At 36.2% G+C, this 17,574-nt stretch overlaps 1 protein-coding gene across 2 annotated transcripts; it reads left to right on the forward strand.

The window, feature by feature from the left end:
* Nucleotides 1-3,934: 3,934 nt before the first annotated feature.
* Nucleotides 3,935-15,400, forward strand: LOC143233591 (hairy/enhancer-of-split related with YRPW motif protein 1-like). 2 transcript variants are annotated; one of them, XM_076469964.1, is made up of 5 exons: nucleotides 3,946-4,632; nucleotides 5,623-5,680; nucleotides 9,435-9,518; nucleotides 10,092-10,164; nucleotides 13,395-15,400. In XM_076469964.1, the coding sequence occupies exons 1-5, from the start codon at nucleotides 4,565-4,567 to the stop codon at nucleotides 14,036-14,038; spliced, it is 927 nt and encodes a 308-aa protein (XP_076326079.1). In that variant the 5' UTR covers nucleotides 3,946-4,564; the 3' UTR covers nucleotides 14,039-15,400. The 2 variants fall into 2 exon arrangements, with proteins under 2 accessions (XP_076326080.1, XP_076326079.1); XM_076469965.1 differs by lacking the exon at nucleotides 9,435-9,518 and having other exon boundaries at nucleotides 3,935-4,632.
* The last annotated feature ends 2,174 nt before the right edge of the window (nucleotides 15,401-17,574 follow it).

Consider the following 17,574-nt stretch of genomic DNA (forward strand, 5'->3'; position numbering starts at 1 on the left):
CGCTGGGACAGCGGTAAGTCTTCAGATTTACAATGCTAAAATCAGGGATTCGATTCTCCTCGGTGAACATAACAGATAGCCCGATGTTGTTTTGCTATAAGAAACACACACACACAACCTAACATACTTCTTAATATTGTTAAATGAAAACAAAAACAAGGTAAATTTGTTTGTTTTTGAATTTCGCGCAAAGCTATACGAGAGCTATCTGCGCAGGTAAATTTACAAGAGTGTCTTTAAAACAGTAATTAATAACAAGTTAAGACGAAAGGCCGAAGATTTCGAAACGTCGTCCTCTACACTTGTGTTTCTACAACAGTTAGTTGACGTTCATTCTACAAAGTTCTGTCAAGTTAATTGTGATTCATATTTGTTATAACTGTACGAAATTTAATTATCCAACCTTGGCAACTAAAAACATAGTACAGTGTTAACTGTACTTTATGTTAACTGTACGTTAGCTTTAATGAAACCTTTTTGGAAAATTCAATATACATAGAAACACATTCTTGGCAACCTAAAACAGAATACAGCTTGTTCCAGAAGACGTAGAACCATATAAAAATTAGTGTTGTGACAATAAGAAACAAACAAAAACTATTACAGGGTCATTCGAATAACTTTCACAGAGAATTTGATTCCAACCTTTGTCAACATGAAGGTATATAATACTGTTATATGTATTAACCAAATGACTTTCTGTCGTATAAAAATATTGATGGTACTTATTTCAGTTTATTCCGTCAGCGTTATTTACTGTGTGAAACTACCTTGTCATCATTATTATTGTCTTCTTACAACTCAAATACAAATTACTCGAAAAAAACCCAAAAAACTTTGAATGTTTCATTCTCTCTATGATTTTTAACTGAAAAAAAAAATTATTCTACCACAAAAACATTAGTGTTGTTCTCCTGTCAGACCCTTACTTAAGTTTGCTAACGATATTTTGAGTATTGTTTCTGAAATAGTAGTTAGAAAACGAGACTTGTTAGATTCCTTTTCCGCCGCGTCGGTTCAAATAATGCACTTGCAGCTTTTGCGCGTATGCATGGCGCGTGTGTGAACTGCAGTGCTCGTGCTTTCCCATGGCAAAACTCGTCTGTGCCAGACTTACAATAGAAACCAGAGGTGAGTTTCTGGTAATGCACGTGCCTGATGAATAGAACAGAAGTATGATTTGTTACATCATCGTGTGTACAGGGCTTATAAATTCAGAAAAAGTGTGTAATGATTAGATTAAACATATACTATGGTTTTATATGTGTGTATACAAAGGTAAAAAGAGCCAGACGGATAATGGTATCTTTAAATAACACACACACACAATAGTGTAAAAAAAATGACCTACCTGTCTCAAGGAGTAAAACACAAACAATTACTGGTGAATAGAAAACAAATTTTCGTTTTACATTAAAAAAAAATTCTTCTTAGTGATAAGATTGTCGTTCATTCTGAAAGAGAGATACGGATGTCATACCTTTGTAAGACCGTTGGTCGCCAAATCAGTTAGGTTTGTTTCGAATTTCGCCCTAAGCTACAAGAGGATTATGGGTAAGAAATTGTTATTTTAGGTGCAAATAACTGATAATTGTAAAAAAAAACCTGAAAATAAAAGTCGAATGACCCATTTGATGTAACTATTATTTATTGATGGGGAACAATCTAATTGAGTAACCAGATAAATAACTCTTAAATTTTGATGATGTAACTGTACGGGTTTGTACATACACTGATACACCACGCTAAAATAATATTTCAAATTTACAACCTAAAAGCATGTGAACTTAACGACCAGGTTAGATGACCCCTAAAATTCCGCTATAGCTGTCCTTAGTTTTGAGCCACTGCCCAGTAAGATTATGTTTGTTTGTAATTAAGCACAAAGCTGTACAATGGGTAGCTGTGCTGTGTCAACCATGGGTATCGAAGCCCGGTTTTTAACGTAGTAAGCTTTTAGACATACTGGGGGTCAGCTAGCAGTTTTCTACAACTTTCTGAACTAGATAATGGGATTAACTGTTATTTTTATAACGCGTGCACATTTGAAAATGCTCAATGTGTTCAGAAGCATTACGCCTCAAACCCTGGACTTTTCGATCCTCTAGCCCATGTCCGGTTCAATTTAAAGTCAATAGTATCAAGCAGTCTTGCGAAATGAACACTGGTTCTGCCATATTTCAACAGTCAACGCTAGGAGGACTGTTATATAGATAAAACTTTCTGTGTTTGGTTGGTTGAAGTTCTTGGAAAATATAATGATTGGAAAGTACTTAACCGTGTAGTCTTAAGAGATAGATAGAAGAGTCAGGTGTGATTGGATTTAGTTGTATTTTTTAACCGTTGTTGGTTTCGATAGAATATATACTAGAACTATTTTGTTTTGATAACACTGGTGTGATTAGGCAGTTCACAAACATTGCTTTTGTTTGTTCTTATTCAAAACGAATGTACCAAACTGTTGAATAACTTACTTGGCGTTAATAATCCCCCATCTTTCCGATGGCTCAGCGTAAAGACTCACGGCTTACAACTATAAAATGCTGATTTCGATACTTGCACTGAGCAGAACAGAGAGGACCCATTGTTTAACTTTATGCTCATTAACAAACAGAGAAACTTAATAATAATTCGTTTTTAAAGGATTGGTGTTTGGGGAGGGTGTGTCTGAAATTGTAAATTTGGTTTACTTTTGGGGATTATCGGGTAACTAAAGTATGGTACGGAATGAAGATTCTAAGTTATGTTATTTTATGGTTATGTTGGGCTTTATGGGCCGATTGAGCTCCTGTTGACCTTCATAGAGAGAGTTATGAACAAAGGTTTCAGACGCGCGAGCGCTGGATAGTGTTACAGCGCATGTCTGTAAAGCCCTTGTTTGTAAGGAACGTTTCGCCCGTCAGTAAGTTTCCAAATTTGTTTACTACATTCATTTTCCGTAACGTGGTTCTCAACATTTCATGTTAGTAACTATCTTTTACTTACAACGTAACTATAACGACCTATTAAATTTAATTCCTGTTTCTCCTGGTTACAAAATATTGTTGAAACAGGTGTGTTGTTGTTTGCTTTAAAGCAAAGCTACATCGGTTTATTTGCTGTGTATACCGTGGGGAATCGGACCTTGGATTTTAGCTTTTATTGTTTGTTTGAATTTCGCACAAAGCTACTCGAGGGCTATCTGTGCTAGCCGTCCCTAATTTAGCAGTGTAAGACTAGAAGGAAGGCAGCTAGTCATCACCACCCACCGCCAACTCTTGGGCTACTCTTTTACCAACGAATAGTGGGATTGACCGTAACATTATAACGTCCCCACGGCTGAAAGGGCGAGCATGTTTGACGCGACGGGGATGCGAACCCGCGACCCTCAGATTACGAGTCACACGCCTTAACACGCTTGGCCATGCCGGACCTTTTTAGCTTTTAAACACAGATGTAAGCAAGCTTGTACGTGTACATAGGTGTAATTCAATATGATAAATTATGAAAACTAGCTGGTTACCCGTGGCGCTACATCTCACTCGGGGTGCCAGCAATTGGTAGAGATGACAGTGCATGGTGGATGTGAGTGACTTGCAGCCTTGTATAGTAATTCTTTCTTTCTTGTCCAAACAAAAAAAACAACATGCTAAATACTACATAAACATCGAATCTGTGTGTGAACTTTCAACCTTCGTTTTACTTCACTACGCGCAGCAAATTCAGATGTCTAGTTTTTTTTTCTGTAGATTCGAATGGAGAAAAATAAAGTTCTCCGTGACGGGAAATGGAGGCGAAACGGAAAAAATCGTGACCTATATTGTAAATCTAGATGCATACAGGATAAAAATTTCGCGACGTCATGGGTTGCACATCGCGTAATAAAAAAAAAGTGTTTCCAGTATTACATATGTAAGCAAGTTTTATTATTGTTTGATGATGTTATGGTTTTTCTTTATCCTAAGTCTTAGTGGGTCGGGCTTCAGACTGAAGGGTTCTGGATTTGAGACCTGATGCTCTGAATATGATCAACCCTTTCATCTTTAAGCACATTTTAGAAGTTATAATGATCCTCACTACGTAGTTCAATGTGCCGGACAAACCTTTGTGGAGGCGATTGGTGCTGACTAGCTGCTTTCCCTCTAGAGAAAAGCCTGAGTTTAAAAATATATAATATATATCAGAGTTCTTATAACTTCGTATGCGTCCACATGGAAATGTGAGACAGTTTCCTGTGTGATCAAGAGCGAAAGGTAGGTAACACCAGATTACACAGATCAGGCTTACGCCACCGAGTCCCACGCTCGATCGTCTATAATCTATATGGTCTGAAACACCAACCGCACGTGACCAATCAGGAGGCATACTACGAGGTTTCCTCGTCGGCTGAGTAACCGCGTCGGACGGCCTATCCCAGGGATGTCTCACGGTAGTGGCCCTTTTAAACTAGACCATCGTGAGAACGTTCTCGCACAAGCTGGTCGTGTGTCTGCAGCACAGGAAGTTTCCGCTGCGCGTGTGTCCACACACGCTTCTAAAGTCGTAGTGGGCCTATGAGCTCGTGCTCTTAGACTTTTACCTCAAGATGAAAAGAGATTTTAGTGACATGGAATCCGAATGTGAGGAAGTATTCGGTGAAGATGCGACAAAAGGGTAAGTTGGTTTAAATTAATAACTAGCACGTGTCGTGGGAGCTCGTGGAATGTTGAGTGAATACGAATTTTATTCTAGTTACACAAACGCACTTATATTGTATTAAAAGAGTTAAAGCGTGATAATAGTTAAAAATTTAACTAAGTTTTATTTCTTTCACTTCTCAGTTATTTAATGTGCTAAGTTTATAAACTCAGAGTAAAATAATTGTTAAGTGATTGTAGTATAAAGCGTTTAAACTAATAACCAGGAAGTGTCGCTGCAACCCAAGCACGAGCAACACCTTACACGCTACGTGGATTTCAACATGTTACATGCCACGTGTATTACGTATCGGTATAACAGTGATATTAGAAAATATATAATAGCAATATTACGCATTAACGGGTCTGGCGTGTTCTGGTAGTTAGGGTAGTCATTTTACAATATGAGAGTTAGATGATATAATCCCCGTCGCTGAACATGCGCGTCCTGTACTGTTGCCGTCTGGGCCGGCCACTTGAGTGTGACAGTTCTTGGCTTCTAACAATATCGGCCAACTCCAAACTAGTCGGTATTAAAGAAGATAGCGTGTAAATCCGAGTTCGATATCTTAGCATATACTTCGATAAAACTATCATGTTGTTTGTTATTTGTTTTGCCTCCATTACTGTACTTATGTTATGAGTTGAATTTTTCACGCATGTGTGTGTGCATATATACATATATGTTTATTTACTTTTTCCCAGAACACCCATACTATGTGTCTATATATATATATTTCCAGAACACCCATACTATGTGTCTATATGTATATATTTCCAGAACACCCATTCACATATGTATATATATATATATATATTCAACGATACTAAGTCATCTGTATGTATATTTATTTTTTCAGAACACCAATTCATCTATGTGTATATATTTTTCTAAGACACCCACTCATCTGTGTGTGTATGTTTTTCCAAGACACCCACTCATCTATGCGTATATATTTTTTTCTAGGACACCCACTCAGAGCACTGAAAGTTACCAACTACTCAATAAGAAAAGAAGACGAGGTGTAAGTAACAATCATTTACCGATTTGATTTGTTGTTCCTGAAGAAGTTAAAAGCTAGCTTAAATGAATGTTAGGTAAAATGTACATTAAAATCAATGTTACGTGTCCATATAGCTTGTTTAACCTCAAGTGAAGTATGCCCTGAGAACAAAACAAAACCAATTTTTAATTTCAGTTAATTTTGGATTACGGAAATAATGCCACGGAAACTGTAGCATAACACACAGTTGGGCCTAGAAATAAGGCTTATAAGGTATATAATAGGTAAGTTAAAGTTCTAGCAACTGTTTCAGATTTAAAAGATGTTAAAGGTAGCGACTGATACTTTAAGTATGTCTAGTCTGATGAACATAAAACCTGATCCCAGGTGTCAACTTATGAATGAACATGGTTCGTTTACTTTGAAGGCTCTGTTCGTCTTAGACTCTTGGTTTAAAGCCTCATTTAGGGCTAGTGATGAACAGAGCGTGCCAATAAAAGATAACATGCTCATTCACGTGCTCTGTGTTAAAGAAACTGCTAATATGTTCGTTTTACTTTTACAGAAACATTATCGCTTATCAAGGACTGCTTATAATAATCGTAAGCTATTAAGAGAGTTCCTTTTTGCAATTATTAGTATATTAAGTGAAACCATCATGTTTTAAAAAAATATTTCATTATGTATATTTTATCTTGATTATATTCAACTTGGATGATATGAAAATTTGTACAGTCCCAAGTAAGAGGTGCCTGCATGGTAGAGTACAACATGTAGGAGGCTTTAAACCAATACAGAAAAGCAATGTGAAGAAACCTAGCTGGTCTAGTCATTAATGTGTCGGGCTGTGAATGGAAAGCCTCAACACTTTCCGCTGTTATAACAACGACAGAGTTAAATAAGCTAGTGACTGTCCTTCCTCTAGTCAATAGTCAGGATAGTTAAACCTGAATCCTAAGGGGTCTCTAATCCGGTTGTTGAGCCCCAGTAGGCGTACAGTATTATTCATGTTGAAAATTTGAAATATAATTTCAGCCTACGATTCATATGCATACCTGTATACGTTTTATTTAAGAATCGCCAACGATTTTATTTTTTAAGGTAAGAAATAATTTAAAACACACACACACACATCACAGTATTTTAACATTACAAAATATAATGTTTGTGGATTTATAAATAAATTAACAAACCCGATAACAGACTAGCTTTGATCTTTTTAGAATCCCATCTGGAAAGTTAGCGTATAAGTTTATCTACAACATTGGCAGTTTTTTTACAGTTTGGTTTGAGATATTTTAACTGAAAATCCTTCTGTTGTGATGAACCTTTATGATAATTTAAAAGGTAAATTTTGTTACTGAGAGAAATATAAAATGTTTTATTAGGTTAACATTATAAAGCTACAGCTTTATAAAAACTTTAGATAACCATTATAAACCTACAGGTTTACATTACAAAACTTTAGGCTACCTTTATAAAATTGCAGGTTGGCATTCTAAAATTATTGGGTAACATTACAGATTTTTAGGTTAATATTAAAAAAAAAAATACCATTATAAAACTACGGGCTAGCATTATAAAGCTACACGTTACCATTATAAAACTACAGGTTAGCATTCTAAAATTAAAGATTAAAAAGGTTATAAACTAAATATATTATTATTGTTGTTTTGTTGTTGTTGTTTTTGAATTTCGCACAAAGCTACTCGAGGGCTATCTGTGCTAGCCGTCCCTAATTTAGCAGTGTAAGACTAGAGGGAAGGCAGCTAGTCATCACCACCCACCGCCAACTCTTGGGCTACTCTTTTACCAACGAATAGTGGGATTGACCGTCACATTATACGCCCCCACGGCTAGGAGGGCGAGCATGTTTAGCGCGACGCGGGCGCGAACCCGCGACCCTCGGATTACGAGTCGCACGCCTTACGCGCTTTATTATTATTACTAACCGATTAAGTATTTTTCTAACTTTACGTAATGACAATTCTTTATCGCATTTTTATTCTCTCAACAGAGGCGCTGCAAATAGGTAAATATAAGATTTCTGTTAGAGAGACATTTGATCTACCGATCAATGAAGTACACTTTCATTGCATTTGGCTTAACACTTATACATCTGTAGGAAATCAGCAAGCTAAAACGTCATTCGTGATCTCGACCAAACTGGATATTCTGTCCTCAAAAATGAATATGACCCTTACTAATCTTCAGCACTGTCAGATGTTAAAGATCATGTTCACCAATTGTCAGTTAAAGGCTTTTACCTATACTTCTTTATAATATAATTATATAATATGCTGTTAGGCTTAGGATTCTTCTACGGTAGGTATCTGTGACTTGTTAGCGATAAATTCAACAATAAATGAACAGCGTGCACTCCACTTGTTTTCAATATAATATATGTATATATATATTTGAAATTAGCTCAACTTATGTATAAAAAATTCTTTACACTACAGCGATTATACGGATATCATAAACACTATATGGTTCTCTTCTTGTCAAACGTCCACTTAGGCCTATTCAATTACTTCAGAATGTTAGTTGATAAGCCCAACTATCTGTCCCTATTTATATCGCACTAATATTTTGAGTATAATTCGCATACAATTTTGGCGCGACTTACCGCAGTTGTATACTATTCTTTCAGTAATTGTTTGGTTTTATTTCTTCAAAATATCCTCTCTTTTGTTAAACTGCACTCAGGATTCAATTACTTTAAAACCATGCTATAACCGATTACGTGATATTTCTTATCACCTTTTCTATTATTAGTCTTACTATAACATATTATTAAACGTAAGGCCTATCTAAAATCGTTATACATACCACTTATACAAAAGTTAACTTCACGCTGAACTTTTCTTACGTCGTGACTTTACTCTCTTCAGCTACTGTCTGTGTAGCTACTGTTTCCCACTTATCTCATACTATTTATATGTTTATCACTAAATCGTCTGCTCGCTATAATCTCTATATCAATGAGTTACAAACACAACTTCCAATGATCGTCTGCTTTTAACTCTCTTATACTAATAAAAAATCACTAAAACAATTATACAATACTTATTCACAAAATAAAATATACAGGGTGTACGGAAAGTCAATGTGCAGTTTTGTAATCATATTTTATTCAGTCTATTTCAACTGATAGCGGTGTTTAGAAACAAAATGGAAAGGATCCAGGCCTGTATTGATTCTAACGGAAATCAGTTTCAACATTGTTTATAATTGTCATTCATATTTAACTCCTGTATTCTATATTGAAACTTGACTGTTAATAAATATATAAGTGCACAGTGACTTTCCGAACATCCTGTATAATGACATCTACACTAAATATAACAACATTTTAAATTGTTTTCATTAATGATACAATCTTGTCATTGACCAGTCAGTTTATAAACTTGCATGAATAGTCATGGTTTAGTTTGGTTTTTGAATTTTGCATGAAGCTACACGCGGGCTATCTGTGCTAGCCGTCCCTAATTTAGCAGTGTAAAACGAGAGAGAAGGCAACTAGTCATCACCACCCACTGCCAACTCTTGGGCTACTTTTTTATCAACAAACAGTGGGATTGACCGTAACATTATAACGCCCCCACGGCTGAAAGAGCGAGCATGTTTGGTGTAACGGGGACTCGAATTCGCGATCCTCAGGTTACAAGTTGAGTGCCTTAAGCACCTGGCCGTGCCGAGCCTGAATAGTTATGGACATATCTTATGCGGACAAAATCTAGTTAGAAAAATAAATGATTTTTTTGTTTGACAGGTGATAGAAAAGAGAAGACGAGACCGGATAAACAACTCACTTTGTGAACTTCGGCGTCTTGTACCTGCAGCTTTTGAGAAACAGGTAACTTTTGTTATGTTTAAAACATTTCACTTTTCATAGACCGCTGAGGCTCCACGTTTAGTGTCTTCTAGTACCACATATTTTAGTCGAAAATAAACTATTATTTATTATTAAAACTATTAAAAGCACGTATAAGCCTACTGAAGTAATTAAACAACTAAGAACTTTTCAACGACCCCTATTCTCAAGTACCCAAGGCTTTCCGATGTACAGGGTACTAACTCCGAAACGTACAGACCCTCAGTGTTATGTCTGCAGACTCCCACCGCTAAAAACCGGGTTTCGATATCCGTAGTGAGCAGAGCACAGATAGCCCATTGTGTAGCTTTGTGCTTAATTCTAAACAAACAAACAAAAACCAAAACGTGTAAAACTGAAAAAAGATAATTTCAAAACATATCTGATAATATCTCAAATGTAAAATATTTGTTCCCAGTTTTATGTTCGTAGTTTTAAATACTGTTTTTTTAACATATACTTACAACTGACAAAGAAATTATATAAAGTTACTAAATAAGATTATTAATAGCTGTGAATTTTTTTATATTTTTTGTTTTGCTTTTAATATTCCAGGGGTCAGCCAAATTAGAAAAAGCAGAGATATTACAGATGACTGTAGACCACTTGAAGATGCTCCACGCCAAAGGTAAGCTTTTTTTTTCCCACATTCATTTTATATTTTCCTAACTTTTCCAATAATCAATAACACCAAAAATATTATTTGACTAGGTATTATAATTTATCGTGTGATGTGTGTATAATATATCTAGGTGTCTCTGGATATTGGAGGCTCGACTCTCCGCTGAGGACAGAGTGCAGATAACCTTTTGGGTGTCTTTTCGCACAAGAATCAAAAAATAGTAAACAAGTTTTTATACGTGATTATAGATATTTAATGAGAAAATTATTTTACTAAATCGTAGGCTAGAAAGAAAGTTACAGAACACTAAAAACGCATTAATTTTCTTGTAATTATAAAAATTTTTTGCATCAAGGAATATTAGAACAGTCTTTGGAGTAGTAATCTTCAATTTTGGCGGATTTCACGACATGCATCAGGAAAGCCTCTGGAAGCTCTTGGTTGTAAACGACATTCCTGTTAAAATCGTGGAAATGGTACGTGTACTCTATAAACATTTCACCTGTAATACACGAAGGAATTCTCATTTTGGTTTGTTGTCAGTAACAGTGTTAAATGATTTCATAACTGCTATTCTTGATAGTAATAAACTAGGTCATAAAGAAGGCCACAAGGAACAAGCGCACAAGCTTCAAGTGGTGGACACTACATCCTATCTGGAAGATTAAAAAGACGATGATGACCTCAGTCTCACATCCAGCATCTATTTCTAGATGAAAGAGAAAAATGCTGAAGAAATGAGAAAATCTCGGAGGATGAGTTTAAAAGTTAAATCTAAAAAAGACAAAAAAGACAAGGTGGATGAATATTAATATATAGATACAATTATAAATAATTGGGCAATAAGTAGAAGTCGTTATCCACTAAATATATCCGGGAATCATAGCTGTTGAGCAGGGAGGAACAGATGCTGATGTGAATGCTAAAATCAACAAGTAATACTATTGTGTAGATTCAATAAGATTTTTCTTAAGACCAAGTTAAGACTTTTCAATACTAATGACAAACCTGTATTACTCTATGGATCAGACTGGTGCAAAGCAACCGCCTGGAAGATACACGTGTTCATTAACAGATGCTTCAGAACAATTCGATGGATCACAAAAGATCTCAAGCAAAGAAGTGAGAAGAAAGATAAAGAGGAAAGGAAGACGTGATGATAGAGGGAAATGGATGTGGCCACATATTAAGGAAATAACGGGACAGCATCAAACAAGAGGCTCGGTTATGGGGTTTTGGGTAAAGAGGGTGGTCAAAAACAAATATGGAAAAGATCAAACGAAGCCTAACAGACGAAGTTATCCCGAGAACAGGTTCAAATAATGACGCAAGATACAGTGCCCTGGCGAGACTTTGCGGAAACCTCATGTGTTACCTGCTGTGCAGGGGCATGCGCAGAAATTTTTTCCAGGAAGGGGAAAGTATTACAGGAGGATAAAAGTAGCTCTCTCTCTGTATGAGTGTTTGGGTATTGATGTTTGTCTACCCAGGAGGGTCAGGTCTCGTTAACCTCTTCCTCCTTCCTTCAGATTTTGGTTTATTTATTTATTTTTCAACGGTCAAGCGTATTTATATATGGTACATGAGGGCCAGAATAACCCGTACTTACTCAGGCCCCTTTCAGGGCAATGTCCATGCACAATCTGTACATACAGTTGGTGCAAATAAAACATTTCTCTTATAGTACCATAGATTACTTGCACTTTCATCAGTTAGATATTAACTAGGAAACGTTTACATAAAATCCCTTTCAATGTTTTGTAATCAATCTCTAAACTAATGTGGAGTCTAGTTAAAAGGTGACCTTTATTATTATTTTTTATATATTTATTTTTATTTAGAAAGTATTTATTCACTGGGGAAAGGTGCTCAGGTCTATCATCATCATGTAAACAATACCTGTCTAATTCGCTCACTAGTTCACTTTTTCTCCAATTTTTTATTAAAATAATTCATTGTACTATGTAGAAGTCTATCTGCTATTGTTTCGATATGTGCGTATTTATGCATGAACTCGGAAGATGTTGTTCTAGGTATTTTATAAACTGTTGTCAGTAGCGTATTTTGTGTTGTTTGTAGTTTTGTTTGCAGTAGTTTTTTGCTTACATTTATCCATGCAGGAGCTGCATGGTCAATGACGTGTCTAATGTATGTTTTATATATTTTCATAATGCTGTCTGCCGTAGCTCCACTGTTTTTGCCAGTTAGACTTTTAGCACAGTTTGTTCTTCGCCAAATTTTTATTCTAATATTATTTATGTGGCTTACCCACGTTAGATTTGAATCAAACGAGAAAAGTAGTGTGTGATTGGTTTGGTTTGTTTTGAATTTCGCTCAAAGCTACTCGAGGGCTATCTGTGCTAGTCGTACCTAATTTAGCAGTGTAAGACGAGAAGGAAGGCAGCTAGTTATCACCATACACCGCCAATTCTTGGGCTACTCTTTTACCAACGATTAATGGGACTAACCGCACATTATTACGCCACCACAGCTGAAAGGGCGAGCATGTTTGGTGTGACGGGGATTCGAATCCGCGACCCTCAGATTACGAGTCAAGTGCCTTAACCACCTAGCCATGCCGGGCTACATATATATATGTACTATGAATAAAGAAATTGTTTCTCATATTCCCTGCAGAAGCTCATGCTTCTGTGTTTACCACTGGGAATGGAACTCCGGATTTCTTAGCGTTCTAAATCCGTAAACTTACTATCGACCCAGCGGAGTACAACACCGTTAAAAATTGTTTGTTTGTTTGTTTTTTGGAATTTCGCACAAAGCTACTCGAGGGCTATCTGTGCTAGCCGTCCCTAATTTAGCAGTGTAAGACTAGAGGGAAGGCAGCTAGTCATCACCACCCACCGCCAACTCTTGGGCTACCCTTTTACCAACGAGTAGTGGGATTGACCGTCACATTATAACGCCCTCACGGCTGAAAGGGCGAGCATGTTTGGCGCGACCGGGATGCGAACCCGCGACCCTCGGATTACGAGTCGAACGCCTTAACGCACTTGGCCATGCCGGGCCCCACCGTTAAAAAACGTCAGTTATTGATTCTCAATAAAATTATGTGTTTTTTAGAAGGATACAAATGTTACAGTTAACGAACTTTGGGTGACGAATAATTTAGTCATCAATAAGTTTTGTTAGTTTTAATCAATTTGCTGTTTAAGGTTGCTAGATCCAGCCTCTAAATAATAAACTGCTCATTGAATATGTTTTAATTTTTCACCTAGGATTTGACGCCTTTTCTTTCGATCCACACAAATATGCAGCAGACTACCACAGTTTAGGTTTTCGAGAATGCGCCACAGAAGTAGCACGCTACCTGGTGGCGATCGAAGGATTGGACCTTCAAGACCCACTTCGCTTGCGACTGATGAGTCATTTACAATGTTACTCTGCTCAAAGAGAACTAGTAATGAAGCCTTCGGGATCGCACAACCCATGGAACCCATCTGCATCATTTGGTTCTGTGCCACCCCCCACGCCCCAGCATCCTCCACCTCCTGTAGCGCCACCTAGTGCCTCATCATCAAACATCTCTGCTATGGACTCCTCAAACGTTTCTTACAGCAACATGGACGCAAGGTTTAATCATACCTACTCCAGTGATACGAGTGCTTTATCATTAGGGGCTCATTCTACTCCCCATATGCCACGTGTGCCACCTAACCATGCCCCATGCCTTTCCTCCTCAGCTATATCACCATCCATTAATCCAAACAGTTCGTCCATGGTACCAACATTAGGCCAAATGCAAGTGAATCAATACTTAGGATCATATGGATTATCATCGACAAACCACGGACCTCCTGGGGGTCCTCAGTCTACGTCTGTAAAACCATACAGACCTTGGGGGTCAGAATTCGCTTACTAAAAAACTAATTTCAGATTGTGAACGCTGTATGGGATGCTAAACGTAAAACAGGGGCGATAGGCGCAAGTTATCTGCCAAGAATCACTTGTAAGAATCAATTATATCATTATATATACATACATATATATTTCAATTTTGTACACTTACGTAGTAAAGGCTTATCAGTTCTTCTACACATTATAGAAGCATGGTGTACAGGTTAAAACACTTATATATGTTTCTTTGTTGTAAAATATAGCATCATACAGTGGGCTATCTGTGTTCTGCTCACTGTGAGTATTGATACCTGTCATACTTAACAGCTTAACGACCATGGGTGCCTGCAGGAGGGGCAAGATGGGACATTTGCCTCTTAAAATTTCACAAAATATTGCACTTATTATGGTCAGTGGTGGATTTAAGGTTGTGTGGGCCCAGGGGTTAATAATTTTTGTGGGCCTTACATCCCATGTAATTTTACATAGAATAAAATTATCAATGAACCCCCATTAAGACCATGAGCCTTGGGGCCGAGACCCCTCTAGCTCTTACCTAAATACGTCACTGATTATGGCGTAAACTTAACATCGTAGTTAAACTAAATATTTCTATATATTTTTTTATTTAAATTGTAAATTTGTTTTTGCGTCTAAGCAGATATGACATCCTTTTAGTCTAATGACTCACAATTTTAAAGCTGATTCCATACATACATGCGCTCTCATTAAAAATATTTCTGTAGACTTCCATGCTGCCCCCTTACCGCTAAACCGTTAGTTGTTTCTGAACAAAATGTTCTTTAGGGCTTCTTTGTTAATTCTTATTCACGAATAGCTGACAGTATTGAAGAAAATAAAATAAAACTATCGTGACATTCTGTTTTAAGTGACATAAAAATGGGAAGGCTAATCCGTGTTGTAGCACAGTGTTACATATTAAATAGTCAATGGTTTTAGTACATATTGCTAAATAGCTAAATATATTATTATTAACATTAGTGTTTCTAGAGTAAACAATGATAAAAGGGAACTTAGAAGGCGTACGTAAATTATTTTCTATATTTCCTGAAAAATAACATTTAAGCTAGCTGTGTTGGTTAGAAATAGGCTTAAGGTTTGTGGTAAAAATTACACTAACTATAGATGTTTGTTTCTCAACATTCCTCTTAATTTGTGTTTGTACAAGTATTACAGTTATGTTTGATATAAAGTTTTAATGCACATTGTAATATCCTATAAGAATTTCTGGTCAGTTTTATTTCTAAAAAGAAAAACATCTAAAATCACTGCACATTCCTATTATACTAGTCATTTAAATATACTAGATATATATATTTCATATATTTTAATTGAAACAAATTAAAAATAAACTATTTTTCAAAAATGTTGTGTAAAAGTTGTTTTTCGTAAAATTCTGCTTAAACATTATAAAGCGTTTCGCAACACGTATCACGTACTAAATTTCCCCTGACTCATGAATGACGTCACTACGTTCTCCGTTTTTCACCGATCCAACTGTATTGTTATAAAATGAAGCAAGCCTACTTGTCATAGCAACAAAGTTAAAACAGGTTATATTACACGAGTAACTTTAATTAATTTTCTTTATCGACAAGGCTTAATTAGATTGTATTCTACTGATTCCCAATAACTGATAGCATGAAGCTTCAAACTTTCAGTTAATAAAGTTTGAAGATGACTTGAAAGGGTAGTGGAAAATGTTCTGTCATTAATGTACAACGTTTAGACGAACTTATGTTATTTTTAAATACTAAATGTACCATTCAAGCCGACTACAGACGTTATTTATATTTTAATTGCGTTCTGACCACGTAGTCATTCGTAAAACCAGTATGGAACTTAATGAACTAGAACTTAAACAAGGAATTTTATTAAAATATCTTCTTTTGGATGGTTGGTTTTTGATTATTTTATACTTTAAAAAAACCGCAAGATTCGAGAAATGTCTTTAGTTACTGGAAAGTTTTTAACTTGTTTATTTACAGAAGAACTAGTAGCCCAAAAGCTGGCGGTGGGTGGTGATCAGGGCCGGATTAAGGGCATCTGATGCCCCAAGCACAGCCCAACAATGGTGCCCCACTCGGCCTCTCTATTGCTTAACTGACAAGACATTAAGACTCAATTAAGTGTTGAAAGTGAAATTAAAGTTTAAATATTTATAAACATTCTTCAGGTTTCTTCCAGGTCAGACCCCACAACTATATTAAATAAAAACTTTATTTTATTTATTTAAGAGATTGGGCATGGGCCAAACTCAAGCAATGACTGAGGCCTTTTATTTAGAAATGATGAGGGAAATCACTTTGGTTAATGATAATTAAAAAGAATTATTTTTTCTATATATTTGTTTTTACTCTGAGTTAACAGTTCTCACTTTGATGTTAGCAAAAATGAAACATTTACTCAAAACCCTTTCATTCAAAAAATTCTCACTTTCATGTTAACAATTTCTCACTTTGAACTTAAAACCCTGTAAGCAAATTATTTACTTATACCTTAATATTTATTTTTTAAATTTTATAAAGTTTTCTTCCAGGTTTTTTAATTGCAAAGTCTTTGATCAAGTCCTCAACACTAATCTGGCGTAGCAAATCTGCTTCTATTCTTACCAGAGACAAGGCATCCAGCCTGTCTTGTCGCATAGTTGTTGTGTTGGGATTTTTAATATGCTTGAATTGAGAAAATGAACGCTCAGCTGTGCAATTTGTGACCATTAATGTTAAAAACACACGCAATGCAATGTATACGTTTGGAAACGCACACTAAATTTCGTCTTCTGAAATTATTTTATAAAGTTCAGCATGACTGAATCTGGTTTTTACAGTTTTTGTTGGGTTGGACTTATGGCGCACATATGAGTGAAACTGCCGAAGCTCGGCAGAGAGATTAGTGTCCAAGTCCTCTGGGTAAGCATCAATTAGCTTTTGAGAACACTGAGAGTACCTTTCAGTTTCAGTAGATGACGTGACGTCATCTGGCACATCACTAAGGAATCACTAATCTGTTTGTTATTCTTTGTACACCTCTTCTTCTCATCTGGGTTTCTAGTGTGTTAACAATTGTGTAGGTGGTGGTGATACAAAATTTATCTCTGTCATTCAGATCTACTTCTTGTGCATCTCCGTCATTGAGTACCTTCTTTCTGACGTGTTTGTGAGTTTGAGCTGCATTGTAATCAACATCTGGTAGTATTTCCTTTGCAACTGCTTCAAATATTTCAAAGTCATCCCTTAAAGTACGTAGTTTGTCAGCTAATGACCCGTACAGATTTGCTCGTGTTTTCAAGTTCACATCCTCATTTTGCAGAATTTGACTTGCTTTATGAAACCTTTGCAAAATCTCATCTCACATGATCAACATAAAAACAAATCTACCTCTTGCATCTTATTTAGATTATTGTCTGCTTCTGTTCTAGTGTCTCCCTTTTGTAACTGGTCTTCAACTAGACATTCTAAAACTTCCAAAATCTTAAAGAAAGACTTCAAAATTGCTATTGTTGCCATAGCATGTGGCTCCCATCAGCTATCAGAGAGGGAT

Source organism: Tachypleus tridentatus, chromosome 12 (assembly GCF_004210375.1).
Source record: "Tachypleus tridentatus isolate NWPU-2018 chromosome 12, ASM421037v1, whole genome shotgun sequence".
Lineage (NCBI taxonomy): Eukaryota > Metazoa > Arthropoda > Merostomata > Xiphosura > Limulidae > Tachypleus > Tachypleus tridentatus.